A 23305-nucleotide genomic window follows, 5' to 3' on the forward strand; every position below is an offset into this window, starting at 1 on the left:
AAAGTGTTGGCCATGTGAAATGAACAGCTCTTTACAGGAAGCTAAAACATTTATTGATTCAAAAATATCTTACATGAGTATGTTTTCCCATCTCTTCATGTCTTACAATGCCATCTGGTGGTCTGAGATTAAAATGAGCCACAGAATGTGCTATTCTGGGGTGAAAGTAAAGAGACAATCTGGTTTGAGATTACCACTATGTATAAAGCACCACTGAAAAGAGTGTGAAAAGCACAATCCTGAATGTCCTCAGGTCATCTTTCAAAACTCTGTTTTTTTAATACAACAGTCAAAAAAAGTGAAGGTCCAGTCTTTTCTCCAGTACAGCTCTGACTTGGGAGTCATTTCCCAGTTCCTTGGGTGATCTTTTGAAGCAAATACTCCATTTGGAGATTGAGATTGGGCTGTCCTTTCTTGGTCTTTTTGCTCAGCATCTGAAACGTCTCCAGCTTTTTCTGTTTGTACTTCTGAATGGCTTCTTCTCTCTGCTTGTTGTTCTTAATGTATTCCTGGGATTTCACAAAAAAATAAATGCAAAAAGAACAAGACAACCGGTCAGCAGAAAGTCAGACTGTAATTTGATGTCACAAAAAACTAAAATTGTAAACTAATTTGTTAATTTTGTGGGTAATAGTTAACAAGAAACAATTTACCTCCTTCTTCTTTTTCCGTTTTTCTGTAATTGATTCAAATTCCTCTTTTGTCTTCTGGTAAGACGTCTTCTTTAGCATTTTCTTCCTCATGCGGTTGCTCATTGGAAGACTAGAAGATAATATTATGAAGGAAGTATTACTTTGCATTTCCCAATCTGCATGAAAACATTAACAGTAGAAGAATAAAACAAATACTGAAAATGCACTCCAGTTTAGACAGTTTTATGTTTCCACTTAAAGTGACAGATTTCTGTCTGTAGATTGCAAACATTTATAGTGTTCTATGAGACCTTAGACACTCAGTGGATGATATCAAGTAAAAGAATGCATTATTGTCAATCATACAAAGCAATGATGAGCATCTAACACATGATGATACATATATAGAATCAGAAAAGGATTTACTGCCAAGTATGTAACACTTACAAGACATGTGCATACATAAACAAACATATTAAACATTTATATGAAATAAACAATAAATTAGAGCTGGGCAATATATCGATATTATATCGATATCGTGTTACGAGACTAGATATCTAGATATAGACTAGGCTGCATTACAGACTGTTGTAACTGTTCTATTATTTGCCTTTACCCACTTAGTCATTATATCCACATTACTGATGATTATTTATCAAAAATCTCATTGTGTAAATATTTTGTGAAAGCACCAATAGTCAACACCACAATATCGTTGCGTTATCGATATCGAGGTATTTGGTCAAAAATATCGTGATATTTGATTTTCTCCAGATCGTGAATATATATATATTATTATATTATGTACTGTTTCCAGTGGAAATGTTGTTATCCCTAAAATGCGGAGATAATTGTTTTATATACAGCTACATTTTATTTTGTCTGGTTTCATCTTTGGACTGTTATACATTTTACTTACACTGCATTTGATTTGGATAAGTGTTGTCTCCATTTAATGTTGTTAATCAGAATATAAAGGTTTCTGTACGTGTGTAAATATTTGTTGACAAGAATTATTATTATTATTTTTTATATTATATATATATATTATTCACGATCTGGAGAAAATCAAATATCACTGTATATATATATATATATATATATATATATATACATACAGTATATAGCCTCTTTCTTTCTGGCGCCTACATTACCCACAATGCAACTTGTCCGCCGACAATTCAGTCAGAGTTTTGGGTGTACTAATGTAGCCTTGAGTAACGTTAGCTGGCCTCAAGGACAGATGAGGAGCCGGCTACAGAGGTCTGTTGAGCTTTCTTATTTCACATCTTTAGATTAGTCATTTTCAAACGGTGTCATCAGACACAACCAACGCTGACTCAAGTGGCATCACTTGAGACAATTTATCAGATTTACCCAGCTCCCTCTGGAGCCATGAAAAAGCTTTATACAACTTATTCACATATGCAGTAGTACTCCCTGAGACCTGCGAACAGACTGTGATGTGTGCAGTTCCCCTTTTAAATCCTACATTTTAAAAAGCCCACACATTAAAATATGTCCAAACCAGGTTCCACAAATCTCCCATGTGCAATACTTAGGGCAATGGGCACGTCCTCACCTTCAATGTAGTTTTAGGTAGTAATGGAACTTCTCTATTTCTTCATACAATCACAAGGATCACTTAAAGTCACTTTGTTTTAGAGCTGTGAGTCCAGAATGTTTTCTCACCTGTCTTTCTCGGAGGCTGCTGTTGGTTCAGGGTTCCCAGTGACAGAATCTGTCCACTCAGATCCACCAGTAACTTCAGGATCAGCATCATCATCATCAGCAGCAGCAGCAGCTTCATCATCCTTGTCATCTATCTCTTCTCCCTTCTCCTGCCCTTTCATTCTCAGCTTACTCCTGTTCAATCTATTGGTCCAGGCCTCGTTCTTCAGTTTCTCTGCCTCGGCCATGTATAGATGCCTGAGGTGTTCTGGGTACTCCTCCGTGTACAGCGCTTTGGACTCAGGGTTCTTTTTCTTCTCCTTCCGCAGCAGCTTGTTGTACTCATGTTGGACTTTTTGCTTCCTCTTTAAAGCAAACCCCTGACCTGAGGACACAAGACAAAGGCATACCATGCTATATTAAGTTGACACTTTCTTTAAATTAAGGGATGCTTGATGGACATGTGTCTGCCGAATTATTAGAAAATTAGAGATATTGAGCAAAACACCTAAAAAGATTTAAGCTAGGATCAAATTTTGTCACGTGGAAATGCCAGTTTAAATTGAGAGATTTCCTAGTTGAGTTTGGCAATAAGGAAAAGTTATATCTCATTTCCTCTTCTTCCGAAGGTTAAAGAGGTCAGCTTTAAAATTTTAAATGAAATCTACTAGGGCTAGGCGATATGGAGAAAATATCCATCCATCCATCCATCTTCTTCCGCTTATCCGGTCTCGGGTCGCGGGGGTAGCAGCTCCAGCAGGGGACCCCAAACTTCCCTTTCCCGAGCCACATTAACCAGCTCCGACTGGGGGATCCCGAGGCGTTCCCAGGCCAGGTTGGAGATATAATCCCTCCACCTAGTCCTGGGTCTTCCCCGAGGCCTCCTCCCAGCTGGACGTGGCTGGAACACCTCCCTAGGGAGGCGCCCAGGGGGCATCCTTACCAGATGCCCGAACCACCTCAACTGGCTCCTTTCGACGCGAAGGAGCAGCGGCTCTACTCCGAGCTCCTCACGGATGACTGAGCTTCTCACCCTATCTCTAAGGGAGACGCCAGCCACCCTCCTGAGGAAACCCATTTTGGCCGCTTGTACCCTGGATCTCGTTCTTTCGGTCATGACTTCTTTCGGTCATGGAGAAAATAGATATCGCGATATTCTTGTCCTAATACCTCGATATCGATATTGTGGCGATATTATAAGGGTTGACAATTGGTGCTTTAACAAAATATCTTCACAATGAGATTTAAGATAAATAATCTTCATTAATGTAGACTGTATGACTAAGTGGGTAAAGGTAAAAATAATAGAAGAGCTCGAACAGTCTGGTAACAGAAAATGACCTCACTTTACTGTAATGCAGCCTTTAAAACCAGGAAAAGACAACACTTATGCCATATTACGATATCCAAAATCTAAGACGATATCTAGTCTCGACTCTAGTCGACTTGTTATATATACGCTCCTAGGTTTTGTTTATATGCTCGACCCCAGGCAAAAGTTCTTTTTTTGAAGTGGATATGTAAATATACCTTGTGGCAGTAGCTCAGTCCATAGGGACTTGGGTTGGGAACCGGAGGGTCGCTGGTTCAAGTCCCAGTACGGACCAAAGTACAAAGTGTGGATTAGTAGCTGGAGAGATGCCAGTTCACCTCCTGGGCACTGTCAGGTGCTCTTGAGCAAGGCACCATACCCTCCCCCAACCGCTCAGGGCGCTGGTCCAGCACTGGCAGCCCACTCACTCTGACATCTCTCCATTTGTGCATGAATAGGTCCTGAGCATGTGTGTGTGTATTTCAGGCCTGTGTGTAGTGATTGCTAACAAACAGAGTGTAAATTGTAATTTCCCCACTGGGGATCAATAAACAGTATTATATTTATTTGTTTGTATATCTGTATTCTGAATGAGTGAATAATAATAAAAAAATAAAAGCTGAGTTTGGCATCATGTTATGGATAATACATAAACAGATGTATAACGTTAGATAGGCTGTGCCCCATTGTTGGCTGTCATTCTCTTTAAATGCAGCTGGGTGAATGAACCAAATGATCTAAGTACTGTTTAGCAAAAACTTACCTTCCTTAACACTGCCTTCGTATACTTTGTGCTCGGGGACCCATTTCCTCTTTTTCTTGACACCCTGTGCGTTATTTTTTGATTTCTTCCAGTTGCCATCTTTCGCGGTGAACTTCTTATTCTTCATTTTTTTATCTGTCGGTGCCATTTCAGTTCAATCTTGCCAGGAAACGTGAAATGTTTACAACTCTCACGCGTGGCTCAGGGCTCAGGCTGTTTAGACTGCAAGCCATTTCCTGACAGACGCGGTGTGATGACGCGTAGACTACAACGCAGACATGAAAATCGATTACGGAGCAATTTCGATCAAATGTGTTTACATTTCGAGCGATTCGTTATAAACGAGGACATTTTTAAAGTCACGTCATCGTGGACAATTATACACATCAACCGGTGTCTTAATAACTGGACGAATTGCTTGGATTTATAACTTCAAAATTTATTTTTGAATCTGGTTAATAATCAGATAAAGATATGTTATAAAATAGAATATATAGTAAATATTCATAACGAACCGCTAAGTTTGTCTAAAAGTCCGCATTTTGGCACACCCTAAATGCCTCCCCTTGGCTTGTATGTATGCTAACGTATATTTTATAAACATAAATAAATTATTGAAAAAATCAACGAATAGTATTTTTCGACTGCTTATGTCTAGATGTACATCAGCAGTGGACGACTTCTTACATGCTTCACTCGGGCCTTCTTTGGAGAGCTGTTTAATATGTTATCCTCCTCATACAGCCTCACAGAAATTCAACGTCGAATAGATGAAGTTAAGCGGTTTCTGTCTATAACTCTGAGCATCGCCAATGCTCACACTGTGGAGTTTTACACGCAGGACGTGTGGAACCGCTTCATGGCCGTGCTACCTCAGGAGGTCCTGTCAACACTCGGCTCGGCTAGTGACCAGCAGAGGGAGCCAGGACATAAAGCAAAAGGTCAATACATTTCTTCAGTCGCCTTAGAAATTAAATAAAAAATAAATATAAATGGCATACTCTCGCAGGGGTCACCAACACAGTGCCACATGAGTAGCCCTCAGGCCTGTTCTAAAAATGAAAATTGAATATTGATATTATCTGTTTCCCACCTTGTTAAGTCATTGTTGATAATTATTGATAATGAGAAATTAACGTGATCAGTGTCTTCACATAGATGACTATAATTAATCATTAATAATCATATATAACTAAAGGCAAACTGAGCAAAGTTGTTATTTCAGAAGAGTGTATCAAACTGGTAGCCCTTCGTATGACTCAGTACCCATGAAGTAGCTCTCAGTTTCAAAAAGGTTGGTGACCCCTTATGGGACTTGGGGAAGGGGGGGGGTAGATAGATGAAGTGGTTCTTGTCAGTCTGTTGTTTTAACTTTCAATTATATATATACATTATCTTTTTTTTTAAAAAGGTGTTGAACCAACGGTTTTAGTTTATTTTATTAATGATTACCAAATGATTTACTAATGCTTTATAGATGAGTTAGAAACCATCAGTTAGAACAACTTATTGGTTGCCACATGTCGTGAAAAAGCCTCTTAACAGTGCGGAGGGCATGGCCACAACTTCTAGAAAAAGGTTGCAGAGAATCTGGACCAAAATACATTTTTTTAACAAGCATTTACAACATGTATTACTGCATTATTACCAAATGGAAAGTGAAATATTCTTTTCAAAACCTGTTAGCCAAAAAAGTTGTTAGTGACATCATTTTCTTATTGCTTAAAAAAGGGTCTGATTTAAAGTATTACCCAAATTACAAAAAAGTCAAATTAAATCTCTCATACATAATTACTTTATACAAGTTGATCTCCATCCATCCATCTTCTTCCGCTTATCCGGTAACGGGTCGCGGGGGTAGCAGCTCCAGCAGGGGACCCCAAACTTCCCTTTCCCGAGCCACATTAACCAGCTCCGACTGGGGGATCCCGAGGCGTTCCCAGGCCAGGTTGGAGATATAATCCCTCCACCTAGTCCTGGGTCTTCCCCGAGGCCTCCTCCCAGCTGGACGTGCCTGGAACACCCCCCTAGGGAGGCGCCCAGGGGGCATCCTTACCAGATGCCCGAACCACCTCAACTGGCTCCTTTCGACGCGAAGGAGCAGCGGCTCTACTCCGAGCTCCTCACGGATGACTGAGCTTCTCACCCTATCTCTAAGGGAGACGCCAGCAACCCTCCTGAGGAAACCCATTTCGGCCGCTTGTACCCTGGATCTCGTTCTTTCGGTCATGACCCAGCCTTCATGACCATAGGTGAGGGTAGGAACGAAAACTGACCGGTAGATTGAGAGCTTTGCCTTCTGGCTCAGCTCTCTTTTCGTCACAACGGTGCGATAAATTGAGTGTAATACCGCACCCGCTGCGCCGATTCTCCGACCAATCTCCCGCTCCATTGTCCCCTCACTCGCGAACAATACCCCAAGATACTTGAACTCCTTCACTTGGGGTAAAGACTCATTCCCTACCTGGAGAAGGCACTCCATCGGTTTCCTGCTGAGAACCATGGCCTCAGATTTAGAGGTGCTGATCCTCATCCCAGCCGCTTCACACTCGGCTGCGAACCGATCCAGTGAGTGCTGAAGGTCACAGGCCGACGATGCCATCAGGACCACATCATCCGCAAAAAGCAGCGATGAGATCCCCAGCTCACCAAACTGCAACCCCTCTCCACCCCGACTACGCCTCGATATCCTGTCCATAAATACTACAAACAGGATTGGTGACAAAGCGCAGCCCTGGCGGAGGCCAACTCTCACCTGAAACGAGTCCGACTTACTGCCGAGAACCCGGACACAGCTCTCGCTTTGGTCGTACAGAGATTGGATGGCTCTGAGAAGGGACCCCCTCACCCCATACTCCCGCAGCACCTCCCACAGTATCTCCCGGGGGACCCGGTCATACGCCTTCTCCAGATCCACAAAGCACATGTAGACCGGTTGGGCATACTCCCAGGCTCCTAAAGATCTGGTCCGTTGTTCCACGACCAGGACGGAATCCGCATTGTTCCTCTTCAACCTGAGGTTCGACTATCGACCGAACCCTCCTTTCCAGCACCTTGGAGTAGACTTTACCGGGGAGGCTGAGAAGTGTGATACCCCTGTAATTGGCACACACCCTCTGGTCCCCCTTTTTGAAAAGGGGAACCACCACCCCGGTCTGCCACTCCTTAGGCACCGTCCCCGACTTCCACGCAATGTTGAAGAGGCGTGTCAACCAAGACAACCCCTCCACACCCAGAGCTTTAAGCATTTCTGGACGGATCTCATCAATCCCTGGGGCTTTGCCACTGTGGAGTTGTTTAACTACCTCAGCAACTTCCACCAGGGAAATTGACGACAATCCCCCATCATCCTCCAGCTCTGCCTCTACCATAGAGGGCGTATTAGTCGGATTTAGGAGTTCCTCAAAGTGCTCCTTCCACCGCCCTATTACCTCCTCAGTTGAGGTTAACAGCGTCCCATCCTTACTGTACACAGCTTGGATGGTTCCCCGCTTCCCCCTCCTGAGGTGGCGAACGGTTTTCCAGAAGCACCTTGGTGCCGACCGAAAGTCCTTCTCCATGTCTTCTCCGAACTTTTCCCACACCCGCTGCTTTGCCTCTTTCACGGCAGAGGCTGCAGCCCTTCGGGCCCTTCGGTACCTTGCAACTGCCTCCGGAGTCCTCTGGGATAACATATCCCGGAAAGACTCCTTCTTCAGTCGGACGGCTTCCCTGACCACCGGTGTCCACCACGGTGTTCGTGGGTTACCGCCCCTTGAGGCACCTAAGACCCTAAGACCACAGCTCCCCGCCGCAGCTTCAGCAATGGAAACTTTGAACATTGTCCACTCGGGTTCAATGCCCCCAGCCTCCACATGGATGCACGAAAAGCTCCGCCGGAGGTGTGAGTTGAAAGTCTGTCGGACAGGGGCCTCCTCCAGACGTTCCCAATTTACCCGCACTACCCATTTGGGCTTACCAGGTCTGTCCAGAGTCTTCCCACACCCTCTGACCCAACTCACCACCAGATGGTGATCAGTTGACAGCTCTGCCCCTCTCTTCACCCGAGTGTCCAAAACATACGGCCTCAGATCAGATGAAACGATTATAAAATCGATCATTGACCTTTGGCCTAGGGTGCTCTGGTACCAAGTACACTTATGAGCATCCCTATGTTCGAACATGGTGTTCGTTATAGACAATCCATGACTAGCACAGAAGTCCAACAACAAACAACCACTCTGGTTTAGATCAGGGAGGCCGTTCCTCCCAATCACGCCTCTCCATGTGTCTCCATCATTTCCCACGTGCGTGTTGAAGTCCCCCAGCAGAACTATGGAGTCCCCCACTGGAGCCCCATACAGGACTCCATTCAAGGTCTCCAAGAAGGCCGAATACTCTGAGCTCTTGTTTGGTGCATACGCACAAACAACAGTCAGAGTTTTCCCCCCCACAACCCGCAGGCGTAGGGAGGCGACCCTCTCGTCCACCGGGGTAAACTCCAACGTAGCGGCGCTCAGCTGGGGGCTTGTGAGTATCCCCACACCCGCCCGGCGCCTCACACCCTGGGCAACTCCGGAGAAGAAAAGAGTCCAACCCCTATCCAGGAGTATGGTTCCAGAACCGAGACTGTGCGTAGAGGTAAGCCCCACCAGATCCAACTGGTAGCGCTCCACCTCCCGCACAAGTTCCGGCTCCTTCCCCCACAGAGAGGTGACGTTCCACGTCCCCAGAGCCAGCGTCTGCTGCCCGGGTCTGGTCTGTCGAGGCCCCTGACCTTCACTGCCACCCATGTGGCAGCGCACCCGAACCCAGCGGTTCCTCCCACAGGTGGTGGGCCCATGGGTTGGAGAGAGAGGTGCCACGTAGCTTTTTCGGGCTGTGCCCGGCCGGGCTCCGTGGCAAACCTGGCCACCAGGCGCTCGCTGACGGGCCCTCCATCTGGGCCTGGCTCCAGACGGGGGCCCCGGGCTTCCTCCGGGCAGGGTCACTCTATCTCTACCTCGTTTTTTCATAGGGTTTTTGAACCATTCTTTGTCTGGCCCCTCCCCTGAGACCACTTTGCCTTGGGAGACCCTACCAGGAGCACAAAGCTCCAGACAACACAGCCCTCAGGTTCATAGGGACACACAAACCTCTCCACCACGATAAGGTGATGGTTCCAGGAGAGGTTGTCAAGTTGATCTGTTTTTGAGAACCTGAAGCAAACAGATTTCCTGGGGACTATTTAAATAGAAAGTAGTTTCAATGAAAACTGTTCACAGTGAACTGTGGCTTATCCATCTTGCTGTTAAATGGTTAGAATGCAATTTTTTTCAATGCTGAAAGAGCAACAAACACAATTGCATTCCCCTCCTTTGTATTGGGGTGGCAGCATCAAACCTAAGCGAGACAATATGTTTGTTTTGTCATTTAGGTGAACTCAGCCTTTATGGGATTTCATTCCTACCACGAACATCTGCTAAATTTGAATGAGTGTGTATGGTAGCTACCATACAAACAGAACGAAATACAAATTTTCACCAAGAAGAAAAAAAAATATTTACATGAAAATCCAAGCACAACTTTGTCCAACTTTAACCATATTTCTGTGTCTGTCTCCATAAACAGAGCAATCGAGGACCACATTCGGGTTTTGCAATGATACAAACCGGCTGGTTGATGTATGTGAACTGTTGCAGGCGGCCAAAGCCCACTCTCTCCCTGGCCTTGGAGTCTGTATGAGCAGGGATGAGCTACTTCAGGCCCTCAGAGAGAACAGGTCAAAGTCTGGAGCTCCACCTGCAGAGATAGGTATGAGAGAATGGACTGTCTGGTTCCATGCTGAGAGAAGAAATCCAGTAAAGAATTATTCAGGGTTGTCCAGCTATCATGGAATTGATTTGAGGTCTTTGCAAATGTGCATTGCTGGCAAAATTGACATGCTTTATAAAAAAAAAAAAAAAAAAACTTTTGTTCTGTCTAACCCAGGTGCTGAGCTGGAGACAGATGAGTTTATGAACTCTAAGAAATCTCATGAGGTCCAGTCCATGTCTGAGGTGGTGGCCTGTCTGACCCAGCGCTGTGGAGTCAAACAGGTAGAGTAACATTTTTTAAAGTTTCAAACAGTGCCTCAAAGGCTCTGTTTAGGGGAGACCCGAACCCTTGGACCCCAAACATAAGGACGTTTATCTCAGTGAACTGATTTTGGATTTGATTTTTCCTTCCATCTTTTGTCTCCCACCCAGGTGATAGATGTAGGCTCGGGGAAGGGCTACCTGAGCTCCTTCCTGTCTCTGCAGTACGGCCTCCGGGTCTATGGCATCGACTCCTCCAGCACCAACACCCACGGAGCCCACGAGAGAAACAGGAAGCTAAAGAAGTTCTCCAGGGCGTACCAGAAACACAACAAGGCAGTTAGGGGACAGGGAGAGGCCGCCACACATTCACCTCAGGAGGACTTAGTAGAAATAAAGCCTGGAACGGATGGAGACAATAATGTTTCACATGGCGATGGGGCAGGAATTGTGTCACAGGAGGAGGAGAAGGTGTTGATCGGCTTATCAGATGTCAACCCTGCAGTGGAAAGGCATTCAGAGCCCAACCCCGAAACAGACGAGCTCTTCCTTAGCGCCCTGTCAGTGGATGTGCTACAGCCTACATCCCCCAGAGTTCCCCCCAGACAACTGAGTGCTGAGGAGAGGGAGAGGAGGAAGACGGAGAACCTGGAGAGGAAAGCTCAGAACAGAGCCGCCAGCGGCAGCGTCATGTTTTCACCCCTCACTTCTTACGTTACTGCGGAAACAGAGCTCCGAGAGCTCATCAACGAGCTGGAGGTGAGCAAATCCAAAGTAAAAAAAAAAAAAAAAAAAAAAAGAAGTAAAGATTGAAAATAGATTCACAGTGTGTTTGGGCAGCGGTGGTGGTGCAGGTAGGAGGCCAGTATACAGTATAGTAGCAAAGCAGAATTCCCACAGCAGCTCCTGAAAAGTCTGCCCCAACAGCTGGAGTTTACATTACTGGAGCAAGTGTGGGACGTTATCGCCGTGCCAAATCTGCAGCGCGTCATCATCAATAAATTTTACCATCGATCTCCACCCCTCCCCACCTCTGACACTGTTCTCTCCTTTCTCTGCGTGCTTTCGCCGCATTCCAGGATGCGGTCATGGTCGGCCTGCACACGTGTGGCGACTTGGCTCCCAGCACCTTGAGGATGTTTGTGGCTAAGCCGGAGCTGGCCTCAGTCTGCAGCGTGGGCTGCTGCTATCACCTGCTGTCTGAGGAGTTTGACCCCGCAGGACAGGGTAAACACACACACACACTGGCAGCGACATACTCAGATAAAGATCACAGCCAGGGACAGATTAGTGTGTTCGTGTCTGTTTCTCTGTGTGCTATAAAGCTGTGACAGTGTTTACACACACACACACACACACACACCCACCACCCGCTTTTTCGAGAACATGTGGTTACCGTTGAACACAGAGCTCACAGTTTTTTCTCTCTATTTCTATGTCTCTCTCCCTCTTTTCTCGCTCACGCACGTCCCATAATCCCACCTCAGACACCTGCAGCGCTCACTTCATCACTCTGATCCAATCTGAAATGAAATATCGTCTTCCCACACAAAGCCACATAAACACTTTATAGTCATATTTTATAGTAAACAAGTCAAATGTTCCGCTGAGAGTCTGGAGACTCAGCCAAGTAACCCTTCTGGAGATTGAGTTGAGCTCAGAAACTCGCTGTTGAGCCATTAGAGTGGATTTATGGATTTAGGATGGCTGTTTAAGGCTGCTGAAAATGAGATTCTTTTGACCTTTGTGATTTATTCTGCGACTAGCGTGTTGTATTTACTCTTGGCTTATGAGGACTTTGCTGTTATTTAGTTAGCCTTGATTTCCACACTGAGGAGATTGTACGGTAGCCTCTACAGCTGCCTCACCTCGGAGTTTAATTCAGGTGCCAAAACGCAGGAAACTGGATATCAGGACTGATATCATCCTCGTTTTAATGCTCCTTTGGCTGCTCAGTTTACGAGGTAGGAAATATTCTACATGTGTCCTCATGCTGTGACTGTAGCCTCTGCGTATCTATAAGGAAGAGCCCTCGCTACAGTCGATACAGTGTCGCGTCATCTCTTGTTAACAGCGTGACCTTCGACCCTCACGTCATCGGGGCCCGTCGTAGCTACAGCCAAATGCGAGCGGAAAATGATATCACGACAGCTGATTGAAAACACTCCTTTCCATGCTTGTTTCTTGAACTCCAGCTTGATCTTTTAAAGAAGTGACAAAGGCTCACACACACACACGCGCTTCTCTCTCGCCTGTTGCCCTAACAGTGCAGTCTGGGATGCAGGCCAGCTCCTGTGGTGGCCTGCCTCACCCTAGAAAAGAGCTAAAGAGCTGAAAAGCTTCATTATAGAAGGCTACATTTATGTGATCTGATCATTTGGGGAGCGATTCCTTAAATGCGTCATCCACATTTAGTACCTTATGTGGAATCGAGAGTCCAATCTCATGCTGTTTACTCACAACAAGATAAGTACATTCAGGCGTCTTAAGCTCTGGAGCCAGCGTGTCTCTTCATAAAATATTTGCAAGTGTACGATCACAAATATTTGTCTTTCTGAACAGGAGTGCATGTACGTGGCCACTTCACATGTGAACTCTGTGGCCAACATGAGGCATTGCTACTATATACAGCTCTGTGTAAGTACTGTAATCTGCCCTTCAGGCGGAGGAAAGGTTTGTACACTTCAATTGCCTCCGAGGGCCAGAAGGGAAGCTAACCCGATTGCTAACATGTTAGCGTGTCCAGAGCAGTTTGCAAGAGCCCGGCCCGGCCGCAGCTGCACATGTTATTACTGCTTCTTTTGAAAGTATCCCTCTGGATTCACAGCGCCTTGGCCTCAGTCACTGACCCTTTTAGAAATGACATGAAAAGGATGGCATGCTGTCAAGTAGTCACACTCGGTGCCCTCCCACTGGGAATCTGTGTGTGTGTGTGTGTGTGTGTGTGTGTGTGTGCGCGTGCGTGCTAAGCTCTGCTATGGTCAGATATGTGTGGTACTTATTGCTCCTCTCACGACAGCAAACAGAGGTCTTTTTAAGGCAAAATATTTAAGAGCAATGAGTTTTATCTTAATTCTTCTCTTCAAAGAATCAAAGACAGACACACTGAAAAGAAGAGGATGAAAGTCTTTGTAAATTAAAATGTTTTCTAATCCTGCTCTCTTGATGTCTCTCTGGCAATTTCCTTTTAGAAATTCATACCCACGGATTGCAGTTGTTTAAAAAAAAAAAACGCCCCCATGAATCAACCGAACTGATCCATCCGTTGACTCCTATTATCTCTGTGTATTCCCTGGCAGAGTGTTTGCCCGGTGTGTGTGGGTTCCCTCTGAGTCAGTACCTTCGTGACCGGTCCTGGTTCTGCGGCAGAAATGCCAGGATGTCGGCGTGTTTGGTGAGTTTGGACGACAGCACAAAGAAATGTGCACAACAGCATCTTTCCTACAAATACATATGATCTTCAGACAGCAAACAGTCTTTTTTTAATTTATGTTAGGTTATAAACAGGGCATGTGGATGAAGTAGGTTTCTAAGGAGTGGTTTTTAACCTTTATGACTACAGCTACAGCTCAGTTTTTCCCCAAGAATTATTTTTGTCTTTTAACGATTTACCATTTTTCTAAAACACAGGCACTCGAGAGAGTTTCACTCGGCCAAGGGGTAAGTAAGACATGCATCCTAAGTGTAATCAATACATGAATGAATCGACACCATCGCACAAGAATGGGACTCAAATGTCTTTCTCAATACGTCACACCCATCCAAACAAATCTCTCAAATTATTTCAAACATTAAATATGGGTGTTCACAATCACTCAAAACTGTGTTATCTTCATCGCAGATCTTCAAACAATCAGCCCATTAATTCTGCTATTGTTTTAAGTCTGTGATTGACTACAGTGTATTTATTTAAAAATGTAGAGCTCGGAGCTCCGGCCCAAAGCCTGATACACGATACCACCAGCCATTAATATGGAATGTTTATAAATATTAATGCAATCATGGTAAGATTGATTACTTGTTGGAACTGGGGTTCTGAATCCAAAAACAGGCTTGATTGCTGGGTAGTCTTGCATCAGACTCGGAAAAGTGTCAGAAATATTCATCAACTGTTCGTACACATGCTGGATGAATCACAAGGGAATAACAAACTTTTTATGTGGAAAAATAATGTAAACTGCGTTATGTTGCATCAAGTTATCTTTGATCTTTTCTGCAGATTCAGATGGAGTCTCTGTTTTACCGAGCGGTGCTTCATGTTATTCTGAGGGATCACTACAGCTCCTTTAAAAGGTAACAACAAGTACTGTACATCTGGCATCACTTTAATATGAGAAATTACAGCAAGTGTACAAAGCACTTAAACATCACACAATGTTTACTAGGTATTATTTCACAGTGTCCACATACAGTAACACGTGAGGTAGAGCTTCACATTTCAGTAGCAGTCTAAAGGATAAAAAAAAACCTGTCCTTTTTTTTTCTTCTTCTCTGAACCAGAAAAGAAAAGTTTTTGTTTCTGGTTTATTTAGATTACAAACGAACCAAGAATTGCAAACAAAAGTCACATGTACTCAGTAGCAGACCTGATCTTGCATCATAGACTTTAGTTCTGAAACAACGCGGTCGATTGAAGATAAGGATTAGTCCGTCAGAACATTTTGATCAAGAACGATTTTGATAGTCAATTAATTAAGTCCTTTCAAGCTTTAGTGTGTAACTTTTTGATATTAATGAACGTCTGTTACATTCAAGCCATTGCCAAATGAGTTGATACAAAGATAATTAAGACTATCAGCCCCACACAACTCTCTCTGTATTTCTCAGTATGGCTGTGTTCAGAAGCTTTGTTGTGTCGTCTGGCGACTTTCCCATGTTTTTTTAATCCTCCGTGTCCTCCTTGGCTACTAGCAACTGTGTGGAGGAGGGGTGGGGGTGGGGGCGCGATCACGGAAGGCTTGTATCATGTGGACACGCTGACAGTGTTGTTGTCATTACTTAGAATTCCTCATGGGGGCGACAGAAACTACGCACTATAGCTTTAAAGCAAAAATGACAAAAATATGCTGAGTTCCAGCTTCCTAAATGTATTTGTGTGATTGCAAATAGAATATATCTGGGTCTTGGACTTTTAAGTTGGACAAATCAAGTCATTTGTAGATGTCATCTTGGGCTTTAGGAAATTGTGTGGTGCATGTTTTTCTTATATTTTTCAATGAAAAAAGGAGGGCTGCCGAAGTGAAAAAAATGATTTGGTAGAAATGTATCTAGCTTTGTTATGCTTTACTTTTTAAACATGAGTAACTGCTGGCTCTCAGAAGTCAAAACCTGTTGGTTTACACCCATAAAATCTGAAGTTCTGGGGTCATTTGCTGTTGTTATTTTGCATTCCTAATGGCTGACACTTTTCATGCATTTCGGTCCAGATCTTAAGTGGATTGCCTTCTCATTGCTCTCCTTTAACTAAATAAACTGAGCTATTAAGTACTGCAATTTTCAATTAGCCCTTATCAAATGCTTTAAACGACCCCAAGCATTGACCTGGCCCCCTCCTGCTCTGTGGCCTTCAGTTTATAACCAACATCAATATCCATTACTTTTCTCCAAGCAGCTCCTATTCATCACCGTTTAGTCCTTTTAGAAGTGTTTAACAGTTGGATTCTGGTTGATATGGTGCCATTTATACAAAAAAACAGATGAGGGTAAAGTATTGAATGTTATTTATTTTACTGGGCAAAAATGAGATGTTCAGGGACTGAGAAATGGTGTATATATATGTGTGTTTTGCTCTGCAGTGAAAAGCGAGTTGGGAATGTCTACTCCAAGGCTAAGTCATTTGTGGACTACGTTCGCCGAGCTCTAAGCAGACTGGAACTGGATGAATCAAAGGTCAGGACCAGAATATTACTATTATCATCTTACAAACAAGACCTTCCAGAAACACACACTGTGGGAAACAGTCTCAATTTTGGATTGTGAATTAGAGGGAAACATGTTTCTTTGTTGGTGTTTATTTAGAAAATGCACCAATGTATGTCAGGTTAGTGAACTACACAGGTGCTTGAGAAACTTGCTGTCTTGGTTTAGGATGTTGCCTGGCCAGGATGGCCAGGATGTTGAGGTCATCTGGTTGCCCTGGGTATCCATGGGAATAAGGATAACGTATTTCTGTCTTTATGTCAAAAGACATAAACCCTCTTTTCTTTTGCTTCTCCTACTTCGACTCCTCTTCACATTCTCCTTCCATCCCTAACTTGTATTCCCTTTTTTTTATATTCTGACTCACATGCATCTTTCTCTCTCATCAGCTTTCTGACAGTGACATCCAGGATTACCACGACACATACACGCCGCGAAGAGGCGAGATGCATGCCTTTAATATGGTAGGTCCTTGATAACATTTTAACAGAACTGGTAAGCAGGAAAATCATATTCATTCCTGTGAAATGAGATGTATAATGCCAATAAATGCAGACCATTAAGTGAGATAATGTAGTCTGCTGAGAAGTAATACTGTTGTACAGAATGGGAAGAAAACCAGCCTCTGGTTTCAGCAGAGGCCACTAATTGTGGTGTCAACCAACATACCATTTTCTTTTATGACATAAAGCAGTAAAATGTTTTTTTGGGATCGCCCACCAGCTACTGGGTAGACACTAGTCATGGTGGGTTTTAGTATGTGGGAGCAGCTGAAAAAGGACAACTTACAAGCAATTTTGTACCACAAAAAAAAGTCCCTGTGAAAAACACTAATATGAAATGAAATAAACAAATATATATTTAAGGTCATGTTAAATCTTCTCTCATCATCATCGTTGTGTAGTTGAAGGTGACCCTGGCTCCCTGTATTGAAGGTCTGATTCTCCTTGATCGCCTCTGCTACCTGAAAGAACAGGTAAGTAAACTTATTTCAGCCGGGACACTCTCATCAATCATTCATTGCAGAAATATTTATGAATTCATTTTGGAGGAGTGGCTCATAGTAGACCCCCTTTGACAAAACCTGGAATACTCAAAAGTCCGATAAACATGAAGTCATACTGAATAGACACAAAGCCAAGAAGAGACAGGGGAGGTTAACTTGCTGGGAAGTAGTAGGCAGTGGTGCACATGGATGTAATATAAGAACTGGATACAGCGTTCGACGCGGAGCCCCGTTTATTCCTACAAGAGCAGCTCAGTGGCGCATGAAACCTTTATGGAGCCTAAACGTCCGTGAATGATTGGCACTACTTCCGTTTTGTGCAGCCCATAGAGCAGGCGAACTAGAGACCTCCGCCGGTCTCCACTAACTTAATTTAGATATGATTTAATTGTGCGGCTCTTCTAAACTTTCCAAATGTTATCGGACCGAATGGATCAAATTCTGATAGTAAAGTGAGTCATTTCGCGGGGGTTGTAAGCAGCAGTGCAGCAGTAAAGGTGTATGTAGAAAAAAAGAGCGCCTAACTAAAAAGTCTCAAACTAGAAAATAAAAAACAAAAACTGTACTAACATTGAAACAAGTGCAGTCATAACTCAGTGATACTCACCAGCATGCTATTTTTTCAGCTGGACTCAGAAAAATCTCAGCTGATATATTAAAACCTTTTCTCTGTTTCTTTGTTTTTGATTCAGCCCACTGATGATAATAATACAGGTGTTGGCTAAATTAAAGCCGAATTGCAATTGAACGTCTCATGCTTCTGCAGCCAAACACAACATGCTAATCTTTAGCCATTGAGTCATCGTGATGAGATATGTACAAGCCGAAGGCTTTGAAGTTGTGATTACATGCGTGGCTGTGTGTCAGATGGACTTCCTTAACAGGGTCATGTAATCAAACAATATACTGTAACGTCAAGAGAGCTGGTCAGCTTTGAGAGGTCTCCCTGGAGGAGGAAAAAGAAGAGGTGATGGATGTATGTGAATATGATCCATGTGATGATAAGTGTGCTGAAGCATGCTCGGCCTGATATAAACACACAAAGATCAGGTTGTTTAAATTCTGAGCAAGAGCTGTGATTATTATCCAAAACATACTGTAGATTTTTGTTTTTGTTTCCAGAAAGTCTTCAGGCCCTTGCCCCAGTGTTGATAGTCAAACAATGATGCACTTATTAAGCAATGTATACACTGTGACGTGATGTATGCTGAAAGGTCAAAGGACCAAATAGTGAATGATAAAATATGCATCGGTGGTTGAGTGTGTTAGCAACAAATTCATGGAAGATAGTGTTGTGTATGCTGTTTTTAGCAATGGGATGTAGGTCTGTCTGTTGGTCCACCAATGTGGTCCAGACTTAAATATCTCAACAACTATTGGATGGATTGCCATTATACAGACATTCATGGTTTCCAGAGGATGAATCGTAACAAATTTGGTGATCCCTTCTTTCCATATAGCGCCATCATCAGGGCAAAAATGTTGTTTTTCCGATATTTTGGTTCATAACCAAATACCTGCAAAACTAATGACATTCCAATCAGCTTGTATGTTAGCTTGATAACACGCTAAACTTAGATGGTGAACGTGGTAAACATAATACCCGCTAATCATCAGCATGTTAGAATTGTCATTGTGAGCACTTTAGTATGCTGATGCAATGCTTACAGAAGTGTCAACAAACTAGTGCCAAAATGGCTGCAAAGCTTCCATCACTGGCAGCAAGATATAAATACAATTCAATATTAGCACTAATTCGATTAGATACAGCTAATTTACAAGCAGTTTATACTGTTACATGTCTAAGTGTCCCTGAGCAAGTCACTGAAGCCCAAGTTGCTCCCCGGATGCTCTATGTTTAGCTGTCCACTGCTCCTAATACTTAGGATGGGTTAAATACAGTAATTGAATTTCACTACATTGCACTGTCAAATTGTACGTGACGAATTAAGAATAAAGTTTTGTTTTAGTTTCGCTTGTATCTGGTTCCACTTGTTAAGGAACTCCTCCAAATACGTAACACAACAATATTGGCGTGTAACCTATTTAAACTGCCCGTCTAGAAGCTAGCATGGAATAATGCATGAACATCCCCAAGAATAATGGGAGGGTTTTTCTATTCTTGCCAATCTACCGACACGGTAGGGATGCAGTAAAAGAACAGCCTTACAAAGTGTGGTTGAATGACTTTTCTACTCCAAAATGACCTATAACTAAAGAGCTAGCCATCAAGGAAGACAAACTTGTTCTACACATGAACAGGAGTCCACCTGACACAATATTTGTACAGATGTTTATTCTCTGGGGATTCAATAGAGAAATCTTTAATAGTGAGAAAATCATACAGCAGAGGATGCCAATGGGTCACAAAGCCAAAGTGGAGAGAAGAATCAAGATTTGTATGTCCATGTGTTTTTTATTCACTTATATTGTGTCTTATTGTTTTTTTGGGTGTGTGTGTGTGTGTCTTTGTGTCCTGCAGGAGGATTTATCATTCTCTGCACTGGTGCAACTCTTTGATCCCCTGCTGTCACCGAGATGTTACGCCATCATCGGACTGAAGAGTTATGGAGACAGAATTTCATGTTGATGAACTTATACATATGCAGATGATTATAATACGTTGCTTGAGAGGTCATGATTATACACGATTATATCAGCAATCATACTTGAGTGATTGTAAATGTATGTTCTCTCGTGCTTGTTTTGATTACATGTATGATTAAATCTAAATTTTGTGATTTATTTATACAGTCTCTCTGTATCACTTTCAGCAACATCTTGTTTTGTTTTATACACTTTACTGTTTGCGATGAAAAATAAATCTTCTGTATTTTTAGCCTTACGTCCTTGACTGTGTGCTCCTCATGAAAACACATGCTCAAAACACCTGGAAAAACTGTCATTCCTGTTTGATCGGATTGTATCCATCTCAGGCTTTTGTCTTTATGTTTTGTAACTATTGAGAAAACACTTGTTTTTTAAAGACCGTTCAGGGAGCCAGGGGCATTGTGGGATTTAGGAGGCTCTGTTGACAGGTCTGGAAACCCCATTTCTAGGCTCTCAAACCAGAGGTAGTAGGGGAAAAGATCGACAGGGCAAGAGGCATCCTTGACCCCGCTTTACTTCTGTTTTGCTTTGTGCTTGGTCATGTAATAAATCACGCTCGTCTTACATGTTTGATAACAAATGTTAAAGTCTTGTGTGTACACATGAATTATGGTAGTGGGATTTACACCAAAGCTAATAGAAAGCAGACACAAGAGGTAAAGATGGAAATGGAGCATTTAGGGGACCAAAAACATTTAACAAAACTATTTTACAATGAGATAGTTAATATATATATATATATATATATAATTTACAAGTTAAAAATAGTATTATTATTATTATTATTTGAAAATGCTACAAGTGACAATTTCTTATAATTACCTTACCGACAGAGATCGAGATACCATGAACCGGAACTGGAAATTCACTCAATTACTCTTCTGTTATTGTCTTTTACACTACACTACAAGGAGATGGCCTAGGCCAGTGATTCCCAACCAGGGGAGCTTCTGCAGTAGCCAGGGTAGTTTAGATAAATAAAAAAATATAAATTATGATTCGATTGAGAAAATATATCCGCTTATTGAGTCAGCTAACACTTTAACACCACGTGTTGCGGTGAAGAGTACATGAAAAGTAGTTAGCGATTAGAGACCACTTAGCTCAAAGCAGCCAAATGGATAAATAGGATAATCCAGCTAAAGTGAAAGATATTGCTGAAATACTGTAGCCAAACGTAATGGAAGGAGTTAAAATAGTTAGCTAAAAGTAATGGATAAATGGTTGAAATAGTTAGCTAAAAGTAATTGATAAATGGTTGAAATGTCCAGCTTCTGCCACTCCAAGTGATAGCATGAATGCAAAGCAAACCAGCCTAAACATTGACATTTCATTATATAAAACAATCTAACAATATTTACTTTTATGCCATTTATAGTTAAATAACAAAAAGTTTAAAATAAATTCAAATGTGTCAATGAAGGGGTAGGCCCTATTTGAGTTCATCTGACAGGGCTGTAAGTAGGTCTGTCTGACAAAAAAAATGATCTCTTTTATAATGAACATAATGCTGTCATAATGTGCCCTGTGTGTCGCTCAGGACCCAGCAATGAGTCAGTAATGGTCATGGCAGCTGTGCATGTGAACAGTGTCTCTGTAGGAACAACCATTTTTCAAAAGTATGGAGACTCTCTTCAACAAAATTAGCCTGAAACGAAAGGAATATGACGCACTTTCCCACTGTGCAGTACTTGTATGAAGCACTTCCTCCTATCACATCTTCCACTACACTGCTTCTGTTATTTATTTTTTATACTATAGCTGCAGCAGCCTGCACATCTGTAGGCCATCCATAGGTCTGTCAACATTGTCGTGGTGAAACTGTGTCCCAGAACTTTATTTTTATCTCAGTAAAGACAGACGGAGAGGCTCTCCTCTGCGTCTGGACCATGTATGGATCCGGCACTGTGTTTCACACTGACAGCCTGCTCTAGTAGCCAAACCGGACTGACACGAATGCAAGCAATTCAAGATGTGAACCGGGCTTGTTTTGGGATACAAATGTCGCCGGGTTTTGTTGTGGCCGAGTGACTCACGTCCTGTCGATCTGTCTCGTCCTTGATGCTTGCATGCATGCTTGCGCACATATATGTATGTATAAACACACCCTGGCACAGTCCTCTTTCATGTGCCCACATTGAAGACAAGAAAAATGACACGATGAAAGCCCTGCTTGCAATGCACAAAAACAAACATGCAAACTCGTAGGAAAAAATCAGCAAAAGCTATCCAGGCGTTGCAGTAGGTAAACTACAATTTCCTGACTTTGCACTTATGGCAGGAAAACGGGTTACAGGACGTGATGAGGGATTGGAGACAGAAATAGGCTGCATGGGGAATCATGCAAGGCAATTCCACCTCAGATGACTTCATTGCAAGGTAGGAATGAGAGGAAGTGGAGGGGAAGTGAGGGGAGTGCGTCAAACACTTTGGCCCTATGCTGTGATCTCTGTTTCTCACGGTGGTGTTTGGATATGAATCAAGTTCCTGCTACCCTCCTTGATTTGAAAACTGATCTTGGGGTTCCTCCTACATTTGCATTTTGTATACTTTAAAAACATCATCCAATCATGTTTACATAAGTAGTTCTCAGCTGGCGGATGTTATGTTTGGATTGAAAGAATGCCCTTTCTTCCAACTTCTTAATTAATTAACTCAAAATAATCAAAGGGTAAAATTTGGAAGGGAAGTGGCAGGCTTAATCAAACAACACCACTTGCAGATTAGGGAAAAAGGAGTGAGAGAAAGATGTGAGTCAGTTGAAATGATCAATTTGGTGATGATGAAAAAGCCATTTAAATGTCTGTTACAGAATTACAAGCGCACAATAACCACCTTTACTTAAATCCACTCTCATACACAGTGTTCTAATGTCTTCCATCTTTCAGCATGGTCATCATGTTGTCCTGTTTTAACTGCCCCTGGGGATTTTGTGTTGGGCCTCGGGCAAACAGCCATCAGAGAGCAGGGTGCCAGGAAGTTGCCCTGGCTGCCATCATCATGCCCCTTCAGTCACCAACAGACTACACTTCTCTGCCAGATGCCCTGCTTGTGAGGAAGAGTAGATTTGGCCGGACGTCTCATTTTAGATTGAAATCTGTTATCACATCAAGTCACTGCAGATTTATTCTCTGAAGAGCAACCTTTACAAAACTGCATTTTTTTTTTTACACCTGTCAGCGATGTATCTGTGGATGCGTAAACAGGTGTGTCAAGCTGTGTAAATGTTTGATTCTGAGCCTCAAACAATGTCACCCTCAAGAAACACTTGACGGAGAACAGACAACTGCTGTTTTCAATGTGACACACATCATCACATCATCACGTATATCCAAGAACAGTACTTGTCCCTCT

At 42.9% G+C, this 23305-nt stretch overlaps 2 protein-coding genes across 2 annotated transcripts; one reads left to right on the top strand and one right to left on the bottom strand.

The window, feature by feature from the left end:
• Positions 1-289: 289 nt before the first annotated feature.
• ccdc59 (coiled-coil domain containing 59) lies at positions 290-5266 on the bottom strand. The gene is made up of 5 exons (XM_031313728.2): positions 5069-5266; positions 4382-4540; positions 2328-2691; positions 654-762; positions 290-509 (listed from the first exon to the last, which is right to left on the bottom strand). Exons 2-5 carry the CDS (start codon positions 4527-4529, stop codon positions 342-344), a joined length of 789 nt encoding a protein of 262 aa, XP_031169588.1. The 5' UTR covers positions 4530-4540; positions 5069-5266; the 3' UTR covers positions 290-341.
• mettl25 (methyltransferase like 25) lies at positions 4902-20185 on the top strand. The gene is made up of 12 exons (XM_031313724.2): positions 4902-5322; positions 9971-10153; positions 10331-10437; positions 10588-11175; positions 11496-11643; positions 13716-13810; positions 14047-14076; positions 14636-14709; positions 16212-16305; positions 16725-16799; positions 17240-17311; positions 19824-20185. Exons 1-12 carry the CDS (start codon positions 5040-5042, stop codon positions 19929-19931), a joined length of 1857 nt encoding a protein of 618 aa, XP_031169584.1. The 5' UTR covers positions 4902-5039; the 3' UTR covers positions 19932-20185.
• The last annotated feature ends 3120 nt before the right edge of the window (positions 20186-23305 follow it).

The sequence above is a fragment of the Sander lucioperca genome, chromosome 20, assembly GCF_008315115.2.
Source record: "Sander lucioperca isolate FBNREF2018 chromosome 20, SLUC_FBN_1.2, whole genome shotgun sequence".
Lineage (NCBI taxonomy): Eukaryota > Metazoa > Chordata > Actinopteri > Perciformes > Percidae > Sander > Sander lucioperca.

Bases quoted from the DNA above. Each gene is read 5' to 3' on its own strand.
- ccdc59 (XM_031313728.2), bottom strand. From the start codon at position 4,529: ATGGCACCGACAGATAAAAAAATGAAGAATAAGAAGTTCACCGCGAAA. The intron at 763-2,327 runs GTGAGAAAACAT...ATTATCTTCTAG, and splicing joins GCAGCCTCCGAGAAAGACAG to TCTTCCAATGAGCAACCGCA. The intron at 510-653 runs GTAAATTGTTTC...GTGAAATCCCAG, and splicing joins AACGGAAAAAGAAGAAGGAG to GAATACATTAAGAACAACAA.
- mettl25 (XM_031313724.2), top strand. From the start codon at position 5,040: ATGTACATCAGCAGTGGACGACTTCTTACATGCTTCACTCGGGCCTTC. The intron at 10,154-10,330 runs GTATGAGAGAAT...TGTCTAACCCAG, and splicing joins AGCTCCACCTGCAGAGATAG to GTGCTGAGCTGGAGACAGAT. The intron at 14,077-14,635 runs GTAAGTAAGACA...TCTTTTCTGCAG, and splicing joins GAGTTTCACTCGGCCAAGGG to ATTCAGATGGAGTCTCTGTT.